Source organism: Chanodichthys erythropterus, chromosome 19 (assembly GCF_024489055.1).
Source record: "Chanodichthys erythropterus isolate Z2021 chromosome 19, ASM2448905v1, whole genome shotgun sequence".
Classification (NCBI taxonomy): Eukaryota; Metazoa; Chordata; class Actinopteri; order Cypriniformes; family Xenocyprididae; genus Chanodichthys; species Chanodichthys erythropterus.
Genome location: NC_090239.1, coordinates 28,878,549 through 28,896,762, shown reverse-complemented (window position 1 = coordinate 28,896,762; position 18,214 = coordinate 28,878,549). Strand labels below are relative to the sequence as shown.

The following is an 18,214-nucleotide window of genomic DNA, read 5'->3' as shown; positions in this document are numbered from 1 at the left end:
TAAATGTGTCTGCAAAGTATCTGTCATTATTAAGAAGTTGAGGATCTGATATTACTAAGCACTTTCAGCTACCAAGGGACATGCCTAGCATAGAGATTCAAATATTTAATTGTTAGTAAACTTCTACATTTTGGTAGAAAAATAACACAAAAGCTGGTTCAAGTAATGACACTCAAAGTGAAAAATAGTGCACTGTTAGCGTACAACGACAAGAAACATATAGGCTCGTTGGAAAAAATGTGCATCAACACTTTCCTATATATAAATTCACTGCAGTTTCCAGTTGGAAAACCATATAGTGGCAGTAAAACACCAACAACTTTTATTCCTTAAACAATTTATGATTACAGGGACAGATTATTGATTAATGTTATAACTAGGGGTGTAACGGTACACTAAAATGACCGTTCGGTACGTTCCTAGGAGTTGAAGTCATGGTTCGGTATGGGTTTGGTACAGCAGGGGATAGAAAATTAAACATAAAATTGCTTCTTCTTTTTTTTTTTTATTAAAGAGTGGTTTACTGAACAAATTGTGTCTCTCTCTTTAAATAAATTCGATTACAATTAAAATGTTCATAAGGATAAAAAAAATATATAGGGAGCCCTTACTTGCACATTACTATAATATTAAAGGTTACAATTAACAACAGTGCCCAAACTATTAAATTAAGCTGCTATTTATTTTTAAATATATATAATAATCAACACTCACATAAAAATTGTAAGCAAACATGTAAATTGCATATAAGGCAGTTTTAGCATTAACTTCTAAAGCTAATTATTATAAAATTATGTTTCTATTCAAATTAGTTGGTAAAATATATTCAAGATGTGGACACTGAATGGCATTTCTGCATTGTAAACCTGAACAGTATTACTAACTAATAAAGATTGAGTAGCTGCAATTAAAGTCTGTTAAATCATTGATGGAACTTAAAACAATTACATTTTCTGAACGAGGAGTTCAGTTTAGTTTTATTTTCGTGTAGCTCAACATTTTTGAGTAAACTTGTACTTAAATTATTATTTTTAAGTTTACTGAGTGATATATATATATATATATATATATATATATATATATATATATATATATATATATATATATATATATATATATATATATATATATATATAAAAATAAAATGTTTCTTATTTTTCAATTATTTTGATGCAGTGGAATTATTCAAAACATTTAAGTAAAAAAACAAACAAACATATATATATGTTTGTTTGTTTGTTTGTTTTTTACTTAAATGTTTTGAATAATCTGAATTTATGGGTTTTACATCCACTGCATTAAAATAATTGAAAAATAAGAAACATTATGTATGGTAAACAATAGTTTTAAGTACAGTGGACTTAAACATTAAATAAAACTAACATTTAAAAATTTCAGTTTGAAAATTGTTATTTATAATCAGGGGTGCATATTAGAGGTACGCAGGTACGCATGCGCGGTAAAAAATAACTATGCGTACCAGAAAACATGGAGGGAAGCGCTTTTGAGTAACGTTACCGGTTCACAGGGATACGTTTACTTACTGGAGTAGGATTTTTCTCCATCTTTGGTAAGACAGCAATCATTATAATATGTGTGTCTTTAATTATTAAGTGTGCAACGGATCGCAGTTAATCCGTGATCCATACGGATAAGGTCCAACGGTTCGGCACGCATGTGATTCGCGGATTAACTGCTATATTTAACCATCATAGAGTGAAAGTTTGTAATTTGGACGTGTTCTGTCTCGCCAATTAACACATTCAAACGACTTTAAAAGCGGAAGAAGAGGCGAAAATCGGGACTCGCGAACTGTAATCTGTGCGCACAGCCCCCCGAAACGCGCGCATGATGAGAGTCAGACAGCGCTCGAACACCGAATTAATTCCGCTTTCGCGTTTACTTGCGCTTGAAAGGAAACATACACACAAAATTATGTCAAAATACCTGTCTCGGTAAGTATTCTCTCGGTTATGTCATAAGTGAGTGTTGAGAAAGAAACCGGATGTGTGTCAGTTAGTCGGTCCGTGCTTTCCTTCTTAAAGTGACAGCAGCCTTTGCTGTCATTAATGTTAGTAAAAAAAAAAAAAAAAAAAAAAAATCATTATCATCATCTACCATGTTCGAGAGGAAAGAATATAGTGAGGAGAGCAGTCAGGAGTAAAGTGATTAGGACAACTTTTAGGATGTGTTGTGTAAAGTGTGAGTACCAAGCAAAATCTCCAGGTAACTACTCCCTTGAGAACCAGACCAAAAAAGTTATGTGCACCCCTGTTTATAATTATTCTTTAATTATTAATTATTCTTAATTTTTTGAGGTAATCTGTGTCTAGAATAACTTTGAGTACTCTGAACTTATGGGGTTTTACAGTGTGAGGTAAATGCAACGTGACAAGCTGTTATAGTGACGTCTTTCCGCGGCTGAAACACTGACTGAGCGATTACAGGAGATATAAAATGTTTCAGTAAGTTGTACTGTATCTTTCAACATATATTCAGATATTCACTCATGTTTATTTTGTAAATAGTATTAAAGAGATGTATTAAAGATGATCGTGTTCACTCGCGCTAGGCGCTGTCGCTTGAATTGAGGCGCCCATACCGTGATCTGCTATGCCACATCAAAGAGCATCAAAACCGCACTTATTGTTTGAATTTTGAGATAAAATGGACAGAATATTAGGGACAAGACTTTGTTTCATATCAAAATAAGTGGTCAACTCTGTATTTGTCAGTACACGTGTACCGAACCGAAAGACACATACCGAAAATTCTCGGTACGAATATGTGTACCATTACACCCCTAGGTAACGACCATAAAACAATTTTACCGTAGTGCATGATTTGTAAATTAATACATTTTAATGCTTTCATCACATTGTCAGCTCCATATGCATGGCAATTATGACAGTGTAAACTTGTTCGCTTGGTAGCATTTGCACTTGCAATGTTTGAGCGCTCGGTTAACCGTGAAACAAGTCGTGACACTCAAAATAAGACTTGAAGAATCAAGCTAAAATGGCATGGTTTCTTCAGAAAATGCAAACTTGTTTAGGTTAGGGTCGGATTTTAAAACGTGATAGAGTATTAAACTTTTAACGCCACTCACCAGAACTTTTATTTCTGAAATGCAGTGATACATGCAACATCCAGGGTAATAAAAGTTGCCAGATTCATGTTCATCTGTTTCAAATAAAACTGAATACACTTTTAGTACCATTCACTAGAAATTTCACTTTGAAATGTGCAAGAAGCAATGTAATATCATTTTGCAGTCACCAGACCACATTTTCCCAATGAGCCTGGGCTGAAGACAACAGACAGATGTGGATTTCTACAGACAACAGACAGATGTGGATTTCTGCAGTAATGCTTACTCAAAATTCTGTATTTTTCAAATGGCATCAAAACGTATGGGAAATGCAAATACTCCAGTCAATAAAAATGCAATAGAAATATAAACATTCATCAAATATAATGATCATGGGTGACTTTTCATACTTGAGTTTCAATCATAATTGAATTCCTTCGTACAATGATTTCAAATGATTTTACTTTTGTTAAACCAGAACATTGTTTAATTCAATCCCTAAACTACAAACATCCTCAACAATCACATACACCCAGCACTTCCATCATGCAGCAGAGGTGGACCCAAAGTCAAGGCTGTTGGTTCAATCGCATACTGTGCTATCGAGCTGACCCCGAGCGTGTTTTGTTCCAGAGCTGTTGCGCAGGATCAACACTTCTTAACTGTTGTAATAAGCTGCAGACAGACTCGCAGGAAACAGCAGGTCCCTGAAGGCCACACGGGCTAAGCCGGGCCTGGTGCGGTCCACATGTCAGAACCGTGCATGTGTTTTCCATCATTAATTAGCTGGGATGTTTGCTGCATGCAGTCACCCGATAACTGCAAGCGATTATGTAACTTTTTGTCAGCGCAGAACATAATGTCGCCAACATAAACCATGCGCAGGAATTTGAATGGCCTTTGACTTGGTCCGTGACCCTGAAAACACATTGTTGGCACACATGAACTTGATCCGATGTTTGTTTGGAATGGCCAAGCTGTTGTTGTCATTGTTTGCATTCCGTCCGCTCGATTGCAGCATTATTAAACGAACATGACTGTTGCCATAGGCTATTAAATCTTTACAGAGAAATGAAACACTTGTGCAATTGTGCAACAAATGTTTGATTGACATCATGGCTTAGAAAATATGTAAGTATCAAACATGATGCTCAACAAAGTTATTCAGCAAGAAAACATATGTTGCTATGACCTCAATGAAAGAGTGCAGCATTTGGAAAGCATTGAATTTTAACCTTATATAAAAGTAATGTGGTAGTACCATGGTACAGTGATTGTTCAGATGGTAATATCATGGTACTGCAGTTGCAAGTTCTTGGTTTACCAGTTACTTCCAAGAATACTTCCAAGTTACGTCAAAACAATGGTATGCACGTCCAAAAGACGTGACAGTACTATAGTACTTTTTGGTACTTATTTTATACTCTGTACAAAATTTTATACTCTGTTCGGGTTGGTAAGATTTTTTTAATACTTTTGAAACAAAGTCTCATGCTCACCAGAAAGGCTGCATTAATTTGATTTAAAAAAAGAAGATACAAATAGTAATATTGTGAAATATTATCACAATATAACAGTTTAAAGGGTTAGTTCACCCAAAAATGAAAATTCTGTCATTTATTACTCACCCTCGTGTTCCACACCCGTAAGACCTTCGTTAATCTTCGGAACACAAAATAAGATATTTTAGTTGAAATCCGATGGCTCCGTGAGGCATCCAAAGGGAGCAATGACATTTCCTCTCTCAAGATCCATTAATGTACTAAAAACATATTTAAATCAGTTCATGTGAGTACAGTGGTTCAATATTAATTATTTTTAATTATAAATCGACAAAAATATTTTTTCAAAACACTGCTTCAGGAAGCTTTAGAGCATAATGAATCAGTTTATCGAATCATGATTCAGATCGCGTGTCAAACTGCCAAACTGCTGAAATCACGTGACTTTGGCGCTCCGAACAGCAGATTCGACACACTGATTAATTTATGCTCCGAATCTTCCTGAAGCAGTGTTTTGAAATCGGCCATCACTAAATAATCCGTTATTTTTTTTTTTTTTTTGGCGCACCAAAAATATTCTCGTCGCTTTATAATATTAATATTGAACCACTGTACTCACATGAACTGATTTAAATATGTTTTTAGTACATTAATGGATCTTGAGAGAGGAAATGTCATTGCTCCCTATGAAGGCCTCACTGAGCCATCGGATTTCAACTAAAATATCTTAATTTGTGTTCCAAAGATTAACGAAGGTCTTACGGGTGTAGAACAATATGAGGGTGAGTAATAAATGACAGAATTTTCATTTTTGGGTGAAATAACCCTTTAATATAATATAACATAATATAACAGAACTCTTTTGTAACATTATAAATGTCTTTACTGACACTTTTGATCAATTTAACACATTCTTGAATAGAATATAAATTTCTTAAAAAAAAAATAAATAAAAAAATAACTTTTAAATGGAACTTTTCAATGTAAGTATATTGAAAAATATTAAAATGAGCAAATTCACATACATCCTAAGCCACAAACATCTTTAAAACATCTGATTTATATTTTAACATCTGAAAAGGAGCATTTTAACAACTTATTTTAGATGAGAAAACACTACAAATAAGACTTTTACAGTTTCTGATGAAAAATGCATTGTGGTTGCTGTGTTGATATGGGTGGTTGCTTACTTTTCCAAGTCAAATGAGTCCAAAATTATAAGTCTGATCGCTTAGAAAAGCAATAGAGCACCTCTTTTCAAAAAGCCACATGATTTAATCATTCATTTCCACATTCATTTTTCTGTAGCAAAATCATTCATTATTCTGTAGCAGCAGTTCGGGACGAGTTATGTGCCAAAGTTTAATAGGTAAAATGCTACAAAGGAAGAACTGACTGGACTCATAGACAGTACTGGTGATTAAGTTTCTGATGATTCCAAAACAAAAGAAGCAGCCCGGTGCAAGCTCCTCATGCACAGATACACTGTAAATATGATAATATTCCAACAAACATATTGTCAAAACAGGACTGATAAAATGAAGTGCAAGTCGCCCTCTTCTCATGATAAAAGACCAGAGAGCCAATGCCAATAAGAGAGCCAATGCTGAGATACTACTAAAACTATCAATCCGACCCTGAGGCCAAGATACTGCCAGGAATGATTATGTGATGATATTTAAAATGTTGTTTTGTAACCACATCGTTTATGCACTTTGATAAGACAAAAATTCCAGTGAAGCGAAAGCAAGACTGTTTAATGCTAAACAGAAGGTACATTTACATGCAACCAAATAATCTATTCATAATCAGACTGACGGCTCAAAAGTTGGCATGAAATGGAAGCTGCGATAGTCTTTTCTTCCCTATTGTGACTATATAGTATACATGTACAGTGCATGTAAACATAATGAGGGAGTGACCCCACAGCAGAGAAATCAAACAAACAAAATCTTCAGACAAGCATGTCTCAAATGAGGGACACCAAGTATTACCTTTCTTTGATTTGGCACCGATCTTTAGTTTGGAAGGCCATGCAATCTGAGTATCTGTCTCCTCCATAACCTGTGGGGAAGAAAAGGATACACACGTTAAAATGACCATATTCTGCACTTTTTTTTCAGTCAATTCTACTTCTAAGTTTAGTGAAGGTTTTTTGCACCAAAAATAGTCACATTTTGGTTTTATTCACCATTATCCTCCCTCTCTCTGACAGGTCAGTTTTGCTACTGTACCTTTAAGAGTTCATATAAATTACTATTAAAGGGGACCTATTATGCAAAATTCAGTTTTATAAGGTGTTAGAACACAGCTGTGTGGACACACATACGTCTCTCCAAATGAGCAGTTCCAGATTGTGAAGCCTCACCCATGACTTATCTTAGCTCCTCCCCTGGGGGAGTGTACACAGTCCGTCATGTTTATCTCCTTGCCAGAACATTTAACAGCAGCATTCAAGTAAGAAATGTATTCTTATTAAAGCTACTTAAGTTAATTGATCAAGAGTAGTGAGCGAGTTTTTTTTTCTTTTGTTGTTTGATTCATACTAACAGCATATATAGCAGTAGGTACTGTATATTATGCTTATGTCACTTTAATACACTGAATTTTCAGCTTCATTACCCCAGTCTTCAGTGTCACATACATAAGAGACTTCTTTCAAAAACATTAAAAAAGCATAATTATTCCAAACATTTAAAGGATTAGTCCACTTTTAAATAAAATTTTCCTGATAATTTACTCACCCCATGTCATCCAAGATGTTTGTGTCTTTCTTTCTTCAGTCGAAAAGAAATGAAGGTTTTTGATGAAAACATTCCAGGATTATTCTCCATATAATGGACTTCAATGGCCTCCAAACGGTCAAAATTGCAGTTTCAGTGGCAGCTTCAAAGGTTTTAAATGATACCAGACAAGGAATAAGAGTCTTATCTAGCGAAACGATTGGTCATTTTTAAAAAAAAATACAACTGTATATGCTTTATAAACACAAATTATCACCTTGCACATGCTTCCGCTTTCCGTATTCTTCAAAAAACTTATGCCGTATGTCCTACGTCTTCCCTATTTTACTTATGAAAAAAAAACCTTATTCCTCGTCTGGTATCGTTTAAAGCCCTTTGAAGCTGCACTGAAACTGTAATTTTGACCTTCAACTGTCTGGAGGCCATTGAAGAATAATCCTGGAATGTTTTCATCAAAAATTTCTTTTCGAAAGAAAGACATGAACATCTTGGATGACATGGGTAAATTGTCAGGAAAATTTTATTTGAAAGTGGACTAATCCTTTAAGTGGTAGTGTATATCCATGATTCATACTCTTGCAAAAAGAAACATCTAAATAATTGCATCTTAACTATTATTATCCAGCTATTATGATAAAACTGCTGCATGTATAGCACTGTTGTTTGTCTTTACTTCCTCACCATGGTAACGTAATGGTCAACATCAGAAATTGGGCCTGCCGTGGTATTCCACATTCCAATAAGCTGATGTTGGTCATCTGAATAAAATGTGAAGAGCATTTTGCTTAATATGTTATTAATGATAAACCCCTAATTACTTACAACATCAAAGCAGGGCCAAGCAAAGATAATATTTTCACAGTAGTGGACGTGGGAGACCTTTCTTTAAGATTTAGATGACAAGAAAAAGAAAACAACATGCATATACAGGTAATTCATAATCAAAATATTTATCCTTCAGCCTTAACAACGCATAATGATGCTTTGGGAATTTTATTTGGACAAATTGAGCTGTAACCCTTCATTTAATTTGGTTTACTATAGAAATACCACAGCATGCAAGACAGTAAAGCTAAACTGTTAAAGCAACAGCAACAACTGTTAAAGATTTAATTCAGATTTAGATTTTAGGCTTTGGTTCTGCATATCAAATGTGTCTGTGATGCATCTAGCAGTTGTTGAATGTATCAATGTGTCCTCTGTGAACGGTCCCTAAAGACACTATAAATGCATTCACGCAAAGAAAAGATCACAATTCAAAATCAAAACAGATGTGAGAAAGAAGATGAACAAATTCAATTGTTGATGATGAAAGATAGTCAAAATGTAATCTTAAAGGTGCAGTAAGCAATTTCTGAGAAACCCTGTGGATATTTAAAAATCAACCCAAACAAACACATCGCTCCCTTCATTGCTCCACCCCAAGCGGCAACCTCCCCTAGTTTCTTGTGAAGCCAATACGGAAGTGACTTAAACTGCGATTCAACGACTGGCCGCTAGAGACAGGCTGCAGAAGAGAGCAGAATCCCATTGAGTCCCATATTAAAATGGCCAAGTTTACAGCAGAAAAAAAACGTGTTTACAGTCTGGTTCAAATTGTGGTTTTGGTCTGTATAGCAAATTTTGCCCTTCATGACAACTCTGAGGGGGGTGAATTTTTTTATAACGCATCCGTTTAAATTATACTAAGCCTTAAAGTTCTGCATATTTAAAGGCGTGGTCACTTGAGTGACAGGTAGACTGCCGCTGCTGTCTGTGAGCTGTCATGTTACCTCAGCTAATTCCAGCCGTTAAATTTGTCATTTCTGCTGTGTTTGTGCTTTTTTCTCTCTTTTTTTAAAGCAGAACTTAGCAAGATTCGCGAAGCTCTCCCTACAGTTTCCTTCAGTGAATGACACTGTCATAAATACTCCAAGCGCAGCTCTGGACTACAACGACTACAACACTCGCCAGCGCAGTAGTTTTGCAAATACAGTACAAGAAAGAGGAGGTGGGTAATTTTCGAAATTGTCTTATAAAGACATAATATATACATTGTTTTTGAATTACCGTAAAGCATTTTGTCACCCTCGCGTGAACATGTACATGAGGCGAGATTGTTTCGGGTCAGTGCAGCTCAAGTTGCAAGTGCTGTATTCTGGTGTAGACGTGCCAGAGGGGGTTAGTGCTCGCCTCAAACACACCACTACAAGTCAATTAACCATCGTAAGGACTTAAACTATTTATGAAGGTAAAAAAAGTTACTTAGTTCTGCTTTAAATAAAATTATAAAACATGGCTTGATGCATTAATCACTCGAGACTGATGTGCGAGACTGATGCGCAATGTTGTTGGATCGTGGCATTGGCTAAAAGTTCCTGAGATTTACTACAATGACAATAGCAGGAGGATATAAAACTCCGACAGTACTGCTTGGATATTATAACTAAAACTGCTGCACTATTTTGAAAAATTATACTTTGGACACAGGCTCATTTGTTTGTTAGATACGATCACACACAGTTTTACAACGTAAACGCTGCTCAGATTGCATTATTTCTTGAAGAATGATGATGGAGAGCAGATCATTCATAAGTGTGATGCAAACAATGGATATCAATATTTCATGGATTTAACGCAAAAATTACTTATTTTTGTTTTGCAATGGATTGGATTCATCTCGCGATCTCTATTTCATTATAAAGGTATGAAGTTCCGTTTGATTTTTTGTTGTTATTTGCACACCCCACACTAATTAATTACTGGTGTTGGAGCATCTATATCTTATAATAGAAAAAAATAAAATAAAAACACTGTAGATTGACAGTAAACCTTTAGAACTTTCTAATGAGATGGCTTGTTATCGTTATTAATATTTTAGATAGTAAGATAGATAGCTCCTGCTAACATGATCATGTCGAGCTAGGTGGGCGTGGTTTCAGCAACCAGTCGCATGGGCTACTACTACGTCCCGCCTTTTTGCCCATTTTCAGTTATCCGGGAGTGACGTGCGGTGACGCGCAGCTAAGATGGCAGTGGCCTCATTTTCACTTCAAAACTGCTGTTCAGAACTCTATGGGTGACGTCACGGACACTACATCCATATTTTTTTTACAGTCTATGCTCCACCCCCAAAATGCATGAACAATAAATGCAAGAGTGTCTCTTTATCATAGCTGAAGTGAAGCAAAATAATGTCACCAGCAGCACACCAGCTCCAGAATGACACTCAAAACACTGTCCTGTTTGCTAACATTACAAAACCAGCATATCTTGGTTCTGTGAAACACAGCAAAACCAACGTAACTCACGTATGGAGCAGAAACAACGCAACCTCAGCATCCATTTTCAGGCTTTCCTGTTTAGGTCTCTCCAGCATTGGAAAGCTTTTCTTATTAGCACAAGTCGTACAGCTCTTGCCCCATCATAACCCTTCTTTTTCCAGTGATATTCCTCTGACCTTTTCTCTTTTGTAATGTCTCTCAGCCATCTCTCTTTCTACAGTCTTTCTTCAAATCTCCCTCTTGCTCACTCTCTCTCCTCCCCCCTCATGAGTGGACACGCCCCCTACTGCTGATTGGTTACAGGTGTGTTGTAGTGCTCGGTCCAATCCACTTTCTACGGCATTTCTCAGAAATCGCTTACAGGTACTGCACCTTTAAATTTTTGTCAAGTACGAAGTTAAAAAATGGCGAGCGCACCTACAGCAAGAATGAAATGAAGAGTTTGGTTCCAAAACACTATAAATCCATTTTGATTAATTTGAGTAAAAATGTGTTTTCTTTACCAAGAAATTGGCAAGATGAAAACCACTATTTTCTGTCTCAAACTTTCACATAGCATCTTTTAGTTATAAAAACATTAAAAATTCAAATCTAGATTTTGATTTTCAAAGGTTTATTATAAAAACGGATCCCCCCCCCCCCCCCCCAAAAAATGCAATAAATCCATGACACATTTTTTTTCAAAATACAATTAATCCATCAATATAAAAGTTATTTTTTATATTGAAAATACACAACAAAGTAAGTTGATTTACATATATGACAGCCTCTGAACTTTGTCAATACTAATCTTATATTGAATTTTACTAAAAAAACATTCAGTCATTGCTCCCAAAATGAATTCAATGAGTCATCTTGTTAATGTTATAAATTAATTATGTCTCCGTTTGTCATTACCGATTAAAGAGTATCTGGAGCCACCACACGGTTCAAATAAACACATTTGCCGAGTACATTGGTATTAAAAACTGTTCATGATTCAGTTTTAGGGACCGTGAAAGAAGATTAATGCTGTCGTGGAACAAGCAACAGCCGGCATTTTCCTCCTCCCGACTCGAGTGCTTCATCTTCTTAATCTCCTACCGTAAATTATTTTGATGACTTACGTTTCTTCCCGACCGCAGAAACCACTACAGGTTCATCAATGCCATCAAAATTATTCATTTTTCTGTTTTTGACACAAAGTACAAAGCAGATAAGGAAAACTAGGATGCCGGGTGTATTCAGGGCGCCGCCATTACTGTTTACAGTGCGTGGAATGGTGCGCTGTGATTGGTTGAGCGGATATATCGCGTTCTGCAGAGAAGGGAGACTGGCGTTCGTCACGTTTTGGAAAGAAAGTGAAAAAACATGATGGAATAACATGACGGAAATCGTATTTTGCGCAAAATTAATAAATTACTTTTCAATACCGACCAGATACAATACTTTTTTTTTTTTGTGGAAACTTTTTTTTTTTTTTAAATTGCGTTTATCGCGTTTTGGGACCAAACTGTTCAAATATTTACTAAAATGGAGTCAGTCTGTTAAAGGTGCCATCGAATTGAAAATTGAATTTACCTCGGCATAGTTGAATAACAAGAGTTCAGTACATGGAAATGACATACAGTGAGTCTCAAACCCCATTGTTTCCTCCTTTTTATATAAATCTCATTTGATTAAAAGACCTCCGAAGAACAGGCGAATCTATGTAACAGTCGGGGTACGCCCCCAATATTTGCATATACCAGCCCATGATCGAGGGATTACACAAGGGCAGCCAGTATTAACGTCTGGATCTGTGCACAGCTGAATCATCAGACTAAGTAAGCAAGCAAGGACAACAGCGAAAAATGGCAGATGGAGCAATAATAACTGACATGATCCATGATTACATGATATTTTTAGTGATATTTGTAAATTGTATTTCTAAATGTTTTGTTAGCATGTTGCTAATGTACTGTTAAATGTGGTTAAAGTTACCATTGTTTCTTACTGTATTCACGGAGACAAGAGCCGTCGCTATTTTCATTATTAAACACTTGCAGTCTGTATAATTCATAAACACAACTTCATTCTTTATAAATCTCTCCAACAGTGTGTAATGTTAGCTTCAGCCACGGAGCATACTATCAAACTCATTCAGAATCAAATGTAAACATCCAAATAAATACCATACTTGATGATACTTGACGAACACTTTGTAAAGATCCATTCTGAGGGTTATATCAGCTGTGTGAACTTTGTTTATGCAGTGATAAGAGTCGAGAGCTCAGGAGGGGGCGGAGAGCACGAGCAATTAAAGGGGCCGCAGCCTGAATCAGCGCATTTCTAATTATGCCTCAAAATAGGCAGTTAAAAAAATTAATAAAAAAAAAAATCTATGTGGTATTTTGAGCTGAAACTTCAGACACATTAAGGGGACACCTTAGACTTATATTACATCTTGTAAAAAAAACGTTCGATGGCACGTTTAAGTTGTTTGAACTGAATTAATTGTGGAAGTTTCTTATGCTCAACAAGTTTGTATTTATTTGATAAAAAAATACAATAAAAATACAGCAACTTTTTCCTGTAATGGCAATTTTCAGCAGCAAGTACTTCAGTCTTCAGTGGCACATGATCTTTCAGAAATCATTCTAATATACTGATTTGTGTTCAAGAAACATTTATGTCGAGAACAGTTGTGCTGCTTAATATTTTTATGGAAACAATGATAAATTTGTAACATTAAAAATCCAAATTAGATTTAACCAATTAGACTGACTAAAACATGGGGTCATACTGAAAACTGTTCGTAATTTAATCAGTTGGAACCACCCATGTTATGATCCATATCGCTGTGTCACATATGTTGTGCAGTAAGAGTAAAAAAATATCACCTAATTAAAATATCTCAAAATATCTAGAGCAAAAAGTCAAAAATCTCAGGAAACCGAAGACCTGTAAATGGGAAACAGAAAAAAATATCCCTCCGAATATTTTCTGCATTACAAATGGAGCATGTAAAAGCCCGCAGCCATCAGGAGAGCGTTACGGCCTGAACAGGATGTGAGGGCCAGTTAAGTGCTTGTGAAAGTCATTGTGTATATCTAGCAATATCAGCAGTGGTCAGTACAGTCCTGTAGGGTCATTGACTTAGTTGCTGTCTGGATAATTACAGAGGTCTTGAGATCTTACAGACAATTCTGAGGTGTCTTCCTCAAGTGAAAAGCAAACAAGCTGATCTCACTTCTGGGCAGTAGGCATTTCCCAGGCCTCTTACTAACAGATGTCGCCTCTGGCTATGTACCAAAAAAACCTAAGTGAGCTGTCTCCATAGGCAGCATTTTAAGTCATCACAAGCACTCAGGATGCAAAGTGTTGGCACTAAACTGCATTATTATGTCTTTTAAGATGCCTACTTTTGGCATAAACACTAGTGGCAGTAAAAGGGCAACAACATTTATACCTTTTCATACAAATTATAATTATGGCGCAGATTATCATTTAAAAGATGAGTATGAAACATAAAGAGACACCACTTGCATTCAACACACTTTTCCAAAGCCTAGTATACAGTCTTGATATCAACCGACTCAAACCAAAACGATTTCAAGCATGGTTCTAAGCTAAAAATGTGATACTTATTATGCATAAAGTACAAATGCTGGGTAAAATAGTCCATTTTTAATAGCGATTACTAATATATATATATATATATATATATATATATATATATATATATATATATATATATATATATATATATATATATATATATATATATATAAGAATATTATATGATTTTTAATCAAGATTTTTCACTTTGTCCACCATCTTGTCATCATTTTGCCGTAATTTCTGGATTTGCATGCAGCTCACTGCAAACTGTGCTTGCTTCTTGCAGCTTCTTGCTCGCTTCAATCTCCAGTGAGTTGCACTAAAAGCATGTTCAGTTTGATCCAAAACACATAAATGTGAAACTGGCAATGTTTTATTATGGTAATTGTTGTACTTATCGTGTCAGTTCAGAATTTACACATTCGGTGAGCGGCGCTAAATGGTTAATACTATATATATTGCATTTGAAAATAACGTACTCGACCCGACAAGCAAACTTGAGAACACATTCGCTGAAAAAAACACATTCGCTGAAGCAGTCGTGCCATTTTAGCTTGCTTCTACTAGTCTTTGAGCTCTTTTATTGTGACTCGTACATGAGCACTATGCATTGCTGTACCAGGTGAGCTAAAGAGCAAGTTTACTATTTTACAAAAGCCATACATATGGAGCTGATTATGTACCACATGAACCACTTAAAAGTGTTTATTAAGGTTCTTTATCAATTGCGACTGTGAAGAATTCTGTTTTCTCTATGGTATGGACTCACTCAGAGAACTCTGGCTGGCATCCTACTATCTAACAATGACCCGCTTAAATGCTTCTGTGAAAGCTGTTTTTGGCAAAGCTGTGCCCTCCTGAAAGACATTTTCAAACAGACCACACACAGCTCCTGAAAACTTGCACAGCCAAAACATTTTACATGTTACAGGACACCTCCGTAACCGGTTTAATGTTCTTACAGATTAAATGGACAGTTAATTTAACAAGCTCTGAATTAATAGTCAACTCTGGTTGCCCACAGACACACTTTCAAAGATATTGCTTTTTTGGAGACAGATTAAATTTCAGATTTATTATATTTATTTATGTGAATGTACAGGTGATGACAAAATTGCAAAGAGCCTAAGATGTCTTTTGATCTGCTAAAATATGAATAAACAATTCACAGCAACCTACAACAAATTTTTTTTACCAAAATTAAACATTTTAGCAGAGACATCTATAGCAAATGTAAAAAACAAAAAAAAAAAAAATTAGAATTATATAACAAATTAATAATAAATTATATATTTATATATATATATATATATATATATATATATATATATATATATATATATATATATATATATATATAAATAATAAGTAGTGCCAGGAATCGATTAAAAAAACTAATCAAATTAAATACATGATATGCCAAGTAACGAATCCTATATCCTATTTAAGTCTCAGATTTATGCTATGAATTTAGTAAATAAATGAATAAATTAATTTATATTAATTTTTAAATCAAATTAAATACACGATATGCCAATAATTATTCAAATGAATTAATATTTGATGAGAAAGTCCCCACATAAAGATAATAGATAATTGTCCATTATTGTGGCAGAACATTGAATATAAAACATTGAACACACACACACAAAAAATGTGTTTTTTCAAGTCAATATATCATTTCCATATAATTGATCTATCACTGGCCTTCAGTTCACAGAAATCCATTATGCAAAGTGTTCCCCCAAAACTCTATTAAATAATGAGTAGATACAGTTGAGCTCAAAAGTGTATATACCCCTTGCAGAATCTGCAAAAACACCATGCGTTAAGAGTCAGGGGTGAACACTTTTGAACAAGAAGTTGATGTGCAAGTTTTTTTTTGTTTTGTTTAAAGAATATATGTTTTCATTTAGTTCTGCCCTTTGGAAGCTACAAAACATACTTGCATGTTTTCCAGAAGACAAAAAAGTCCAATTTATTCTGTTCATCCAATTCAAAGGTTTACATCCCCGACTCTTAATGCGTCATGTTTTCTTCTGGAGCATCAGTGAATGTTTGAACCTTTTTTAATAGTTGTGTTTAAGTCCCTCAGTTGTCCTCAGTGTGAAAAGATGGATCTCAGAATCATACAGTCATTGCTGGAAAGTCAAGTCAAGTCAAGTCAAGTCAAATTTATTTATATAGCGCTTTTACAATTGGTAATTGTTTCAAAGCAGCTTTACATATTAGAAGCACAGAAAAAAAGGGAAGTGGTTAAAAATAAGCTGTACAAACAAGCGTGGTAATCACGCATATTTGAAAGGGTTCAAATATGCAAAAGATGCTGGAAAACCAAAGAATTTGCAGGACCTGGAGGATTTTTCTGAAGAACAGAGCTCTGCTCAGGACAAACAAGGGACTCATGAACAACCATCACAAAAAAAAAAAAAACAGTTGGGGATCATTCAGGTAATCACACAGTATTAAGAATCAAGGGTATATAAACTTTTGAATGGGGTCATTTTTATAAATTCAGCTTTTTTTTCTCTTGTGGACTTTATGTAAACAACTGTTACAGTACAGTCCAAAAGTTTGGAACCACTAAGATTTTTAATGTTTTTAAAAGAAGTTGCTCACCAAGGCTACATTTATTTAATTAAAAATACAGTAAAAAACAGTAATATTGTGAAATATTATTACAATTTAAAGTTTGGGGTCAGTAAGAATTTTTATTTTTTTGAAAAGAAATTAAAGAAATGAATACTTTTATTCAGCAAGGATGCATTAAATCAATCAAAAGTGGCAGTAAAGACATTTATAATGTTACAAAAGATTAGATTTCAGATAAACACTGTTCTTTTGAACTTTCTATTCATTAAATAATCCTGAAAATAAATATTGTACACAAATATTTTGTACAATTGTACACATTAAATGTTTCTTGAGCAGCAGATCAGCATATTAGAATGATTTCTGAAGGATCATGTGACACTGAAGACTGGAGTAATGATGCTGAAAATACAGCTTTGCCATCACAGGAATAAATTACTTTGTGAAATATATTCAAATATAAAAAAAACAGTTATTTTAAATTGTAATAATATTTCACAATATTACTGTTCCCTTTCAGTCGGTCACGTTCGACGTACGTCAGTAGTGACCGACGAATCGGGATATCGCTTAGAGAGCCCTATCATCTTCGTGTAAACTAAAACAAGCCAATGGAATTGGCGTGCGATATTTGCATAATGCGCACCGCCCCCGACAGGTGTATATAAATAGGAAGCAGATGCAATCGCACTCTGTCTTTCGCTTCGGAGCCATTCACTGGTGTCCTGTTTTAGAAGACTCCTTTCTTCGTTTGTTTTATTCTAAAACATTGCCTCAGAAGAGGATTTACAGCGAGCTTTCAGTGCTGGTGAAAGGGCACGTTCAGCGAGGTCGCGAGTCTCCGAGGAGCTGAGCTATAAGCTCGAAAACTGCTGTTTTCACAGCAACACAAAGAGTGTGTGCGTGTGTAGCGATTTGGGCCGGTTCCTCGGTGTGTCAGGGAGTGGTGTACCTGACACATCGCATCGCTCCCTGGGTGCTTCAGCACGAGTGAGTTGACTTCCCCTTCTAAAAGAGCTTTACAGACGAACCCTGACAGTATGTCATTTCGTCTGTGCGTTAACGGGTGCGGTCGTTCCCTGGTCCCTGCTGATGGGCACAATCGTTGCATCTCGTGTTTGGGCATTCTGCACGCTGAAGCAGCTTTGTGGATGGTTCATGTTCCCATTGCGGGAACATGACTATCCCGCGATGCTGAGGTCGAGACTCTCCTTCCTGAAGTCTCAGGAAGCGGGGGTCCCCTCTCCTATGCCGCGTACGACCGTTTTCCGGCCCGGGAACCGGAATGACGGTATGCGGCGCTGTATAGGAAGGGTGACCGGAGGATTACGGTCAGGGCTTCCCCGCCGGCGGAAACGCTCCTCGGGCCCCTGCCGCCTCATCAGCACCGCAACCCATCGTGCCACCGTTGGTTTCCGCTGGGCCCTCTACGGACTGTCC

General features: G+C 35.8%; 1 protein-coding gene across 3 annotated transcripts in view; it reads right to left on the bottom strand.

The window, feature by feature from the left end:
• Positions 1 to 18,214, bottom strand: part of bicc1b (BicC family RNA binding protein 1b) — a 121,354-nt gene that overhangs the window by 60,519 nt on the left and 42,621 nt on the right. For all 3 annotated transcript variants that reach the window (XM_067370221.1, XM_067370222.1, XM_067370223.1), the window contains exon 3: positions 6,588 to 6,657. In XM_067370221.1, the coding sequence (XP_067226322.1) occupies positions 6,588 to 6,657 (70 nt within the window). The remainder of the gene's footprint in view (positions 1 to 6,587; positions 6,658 to 18,214) is intronic.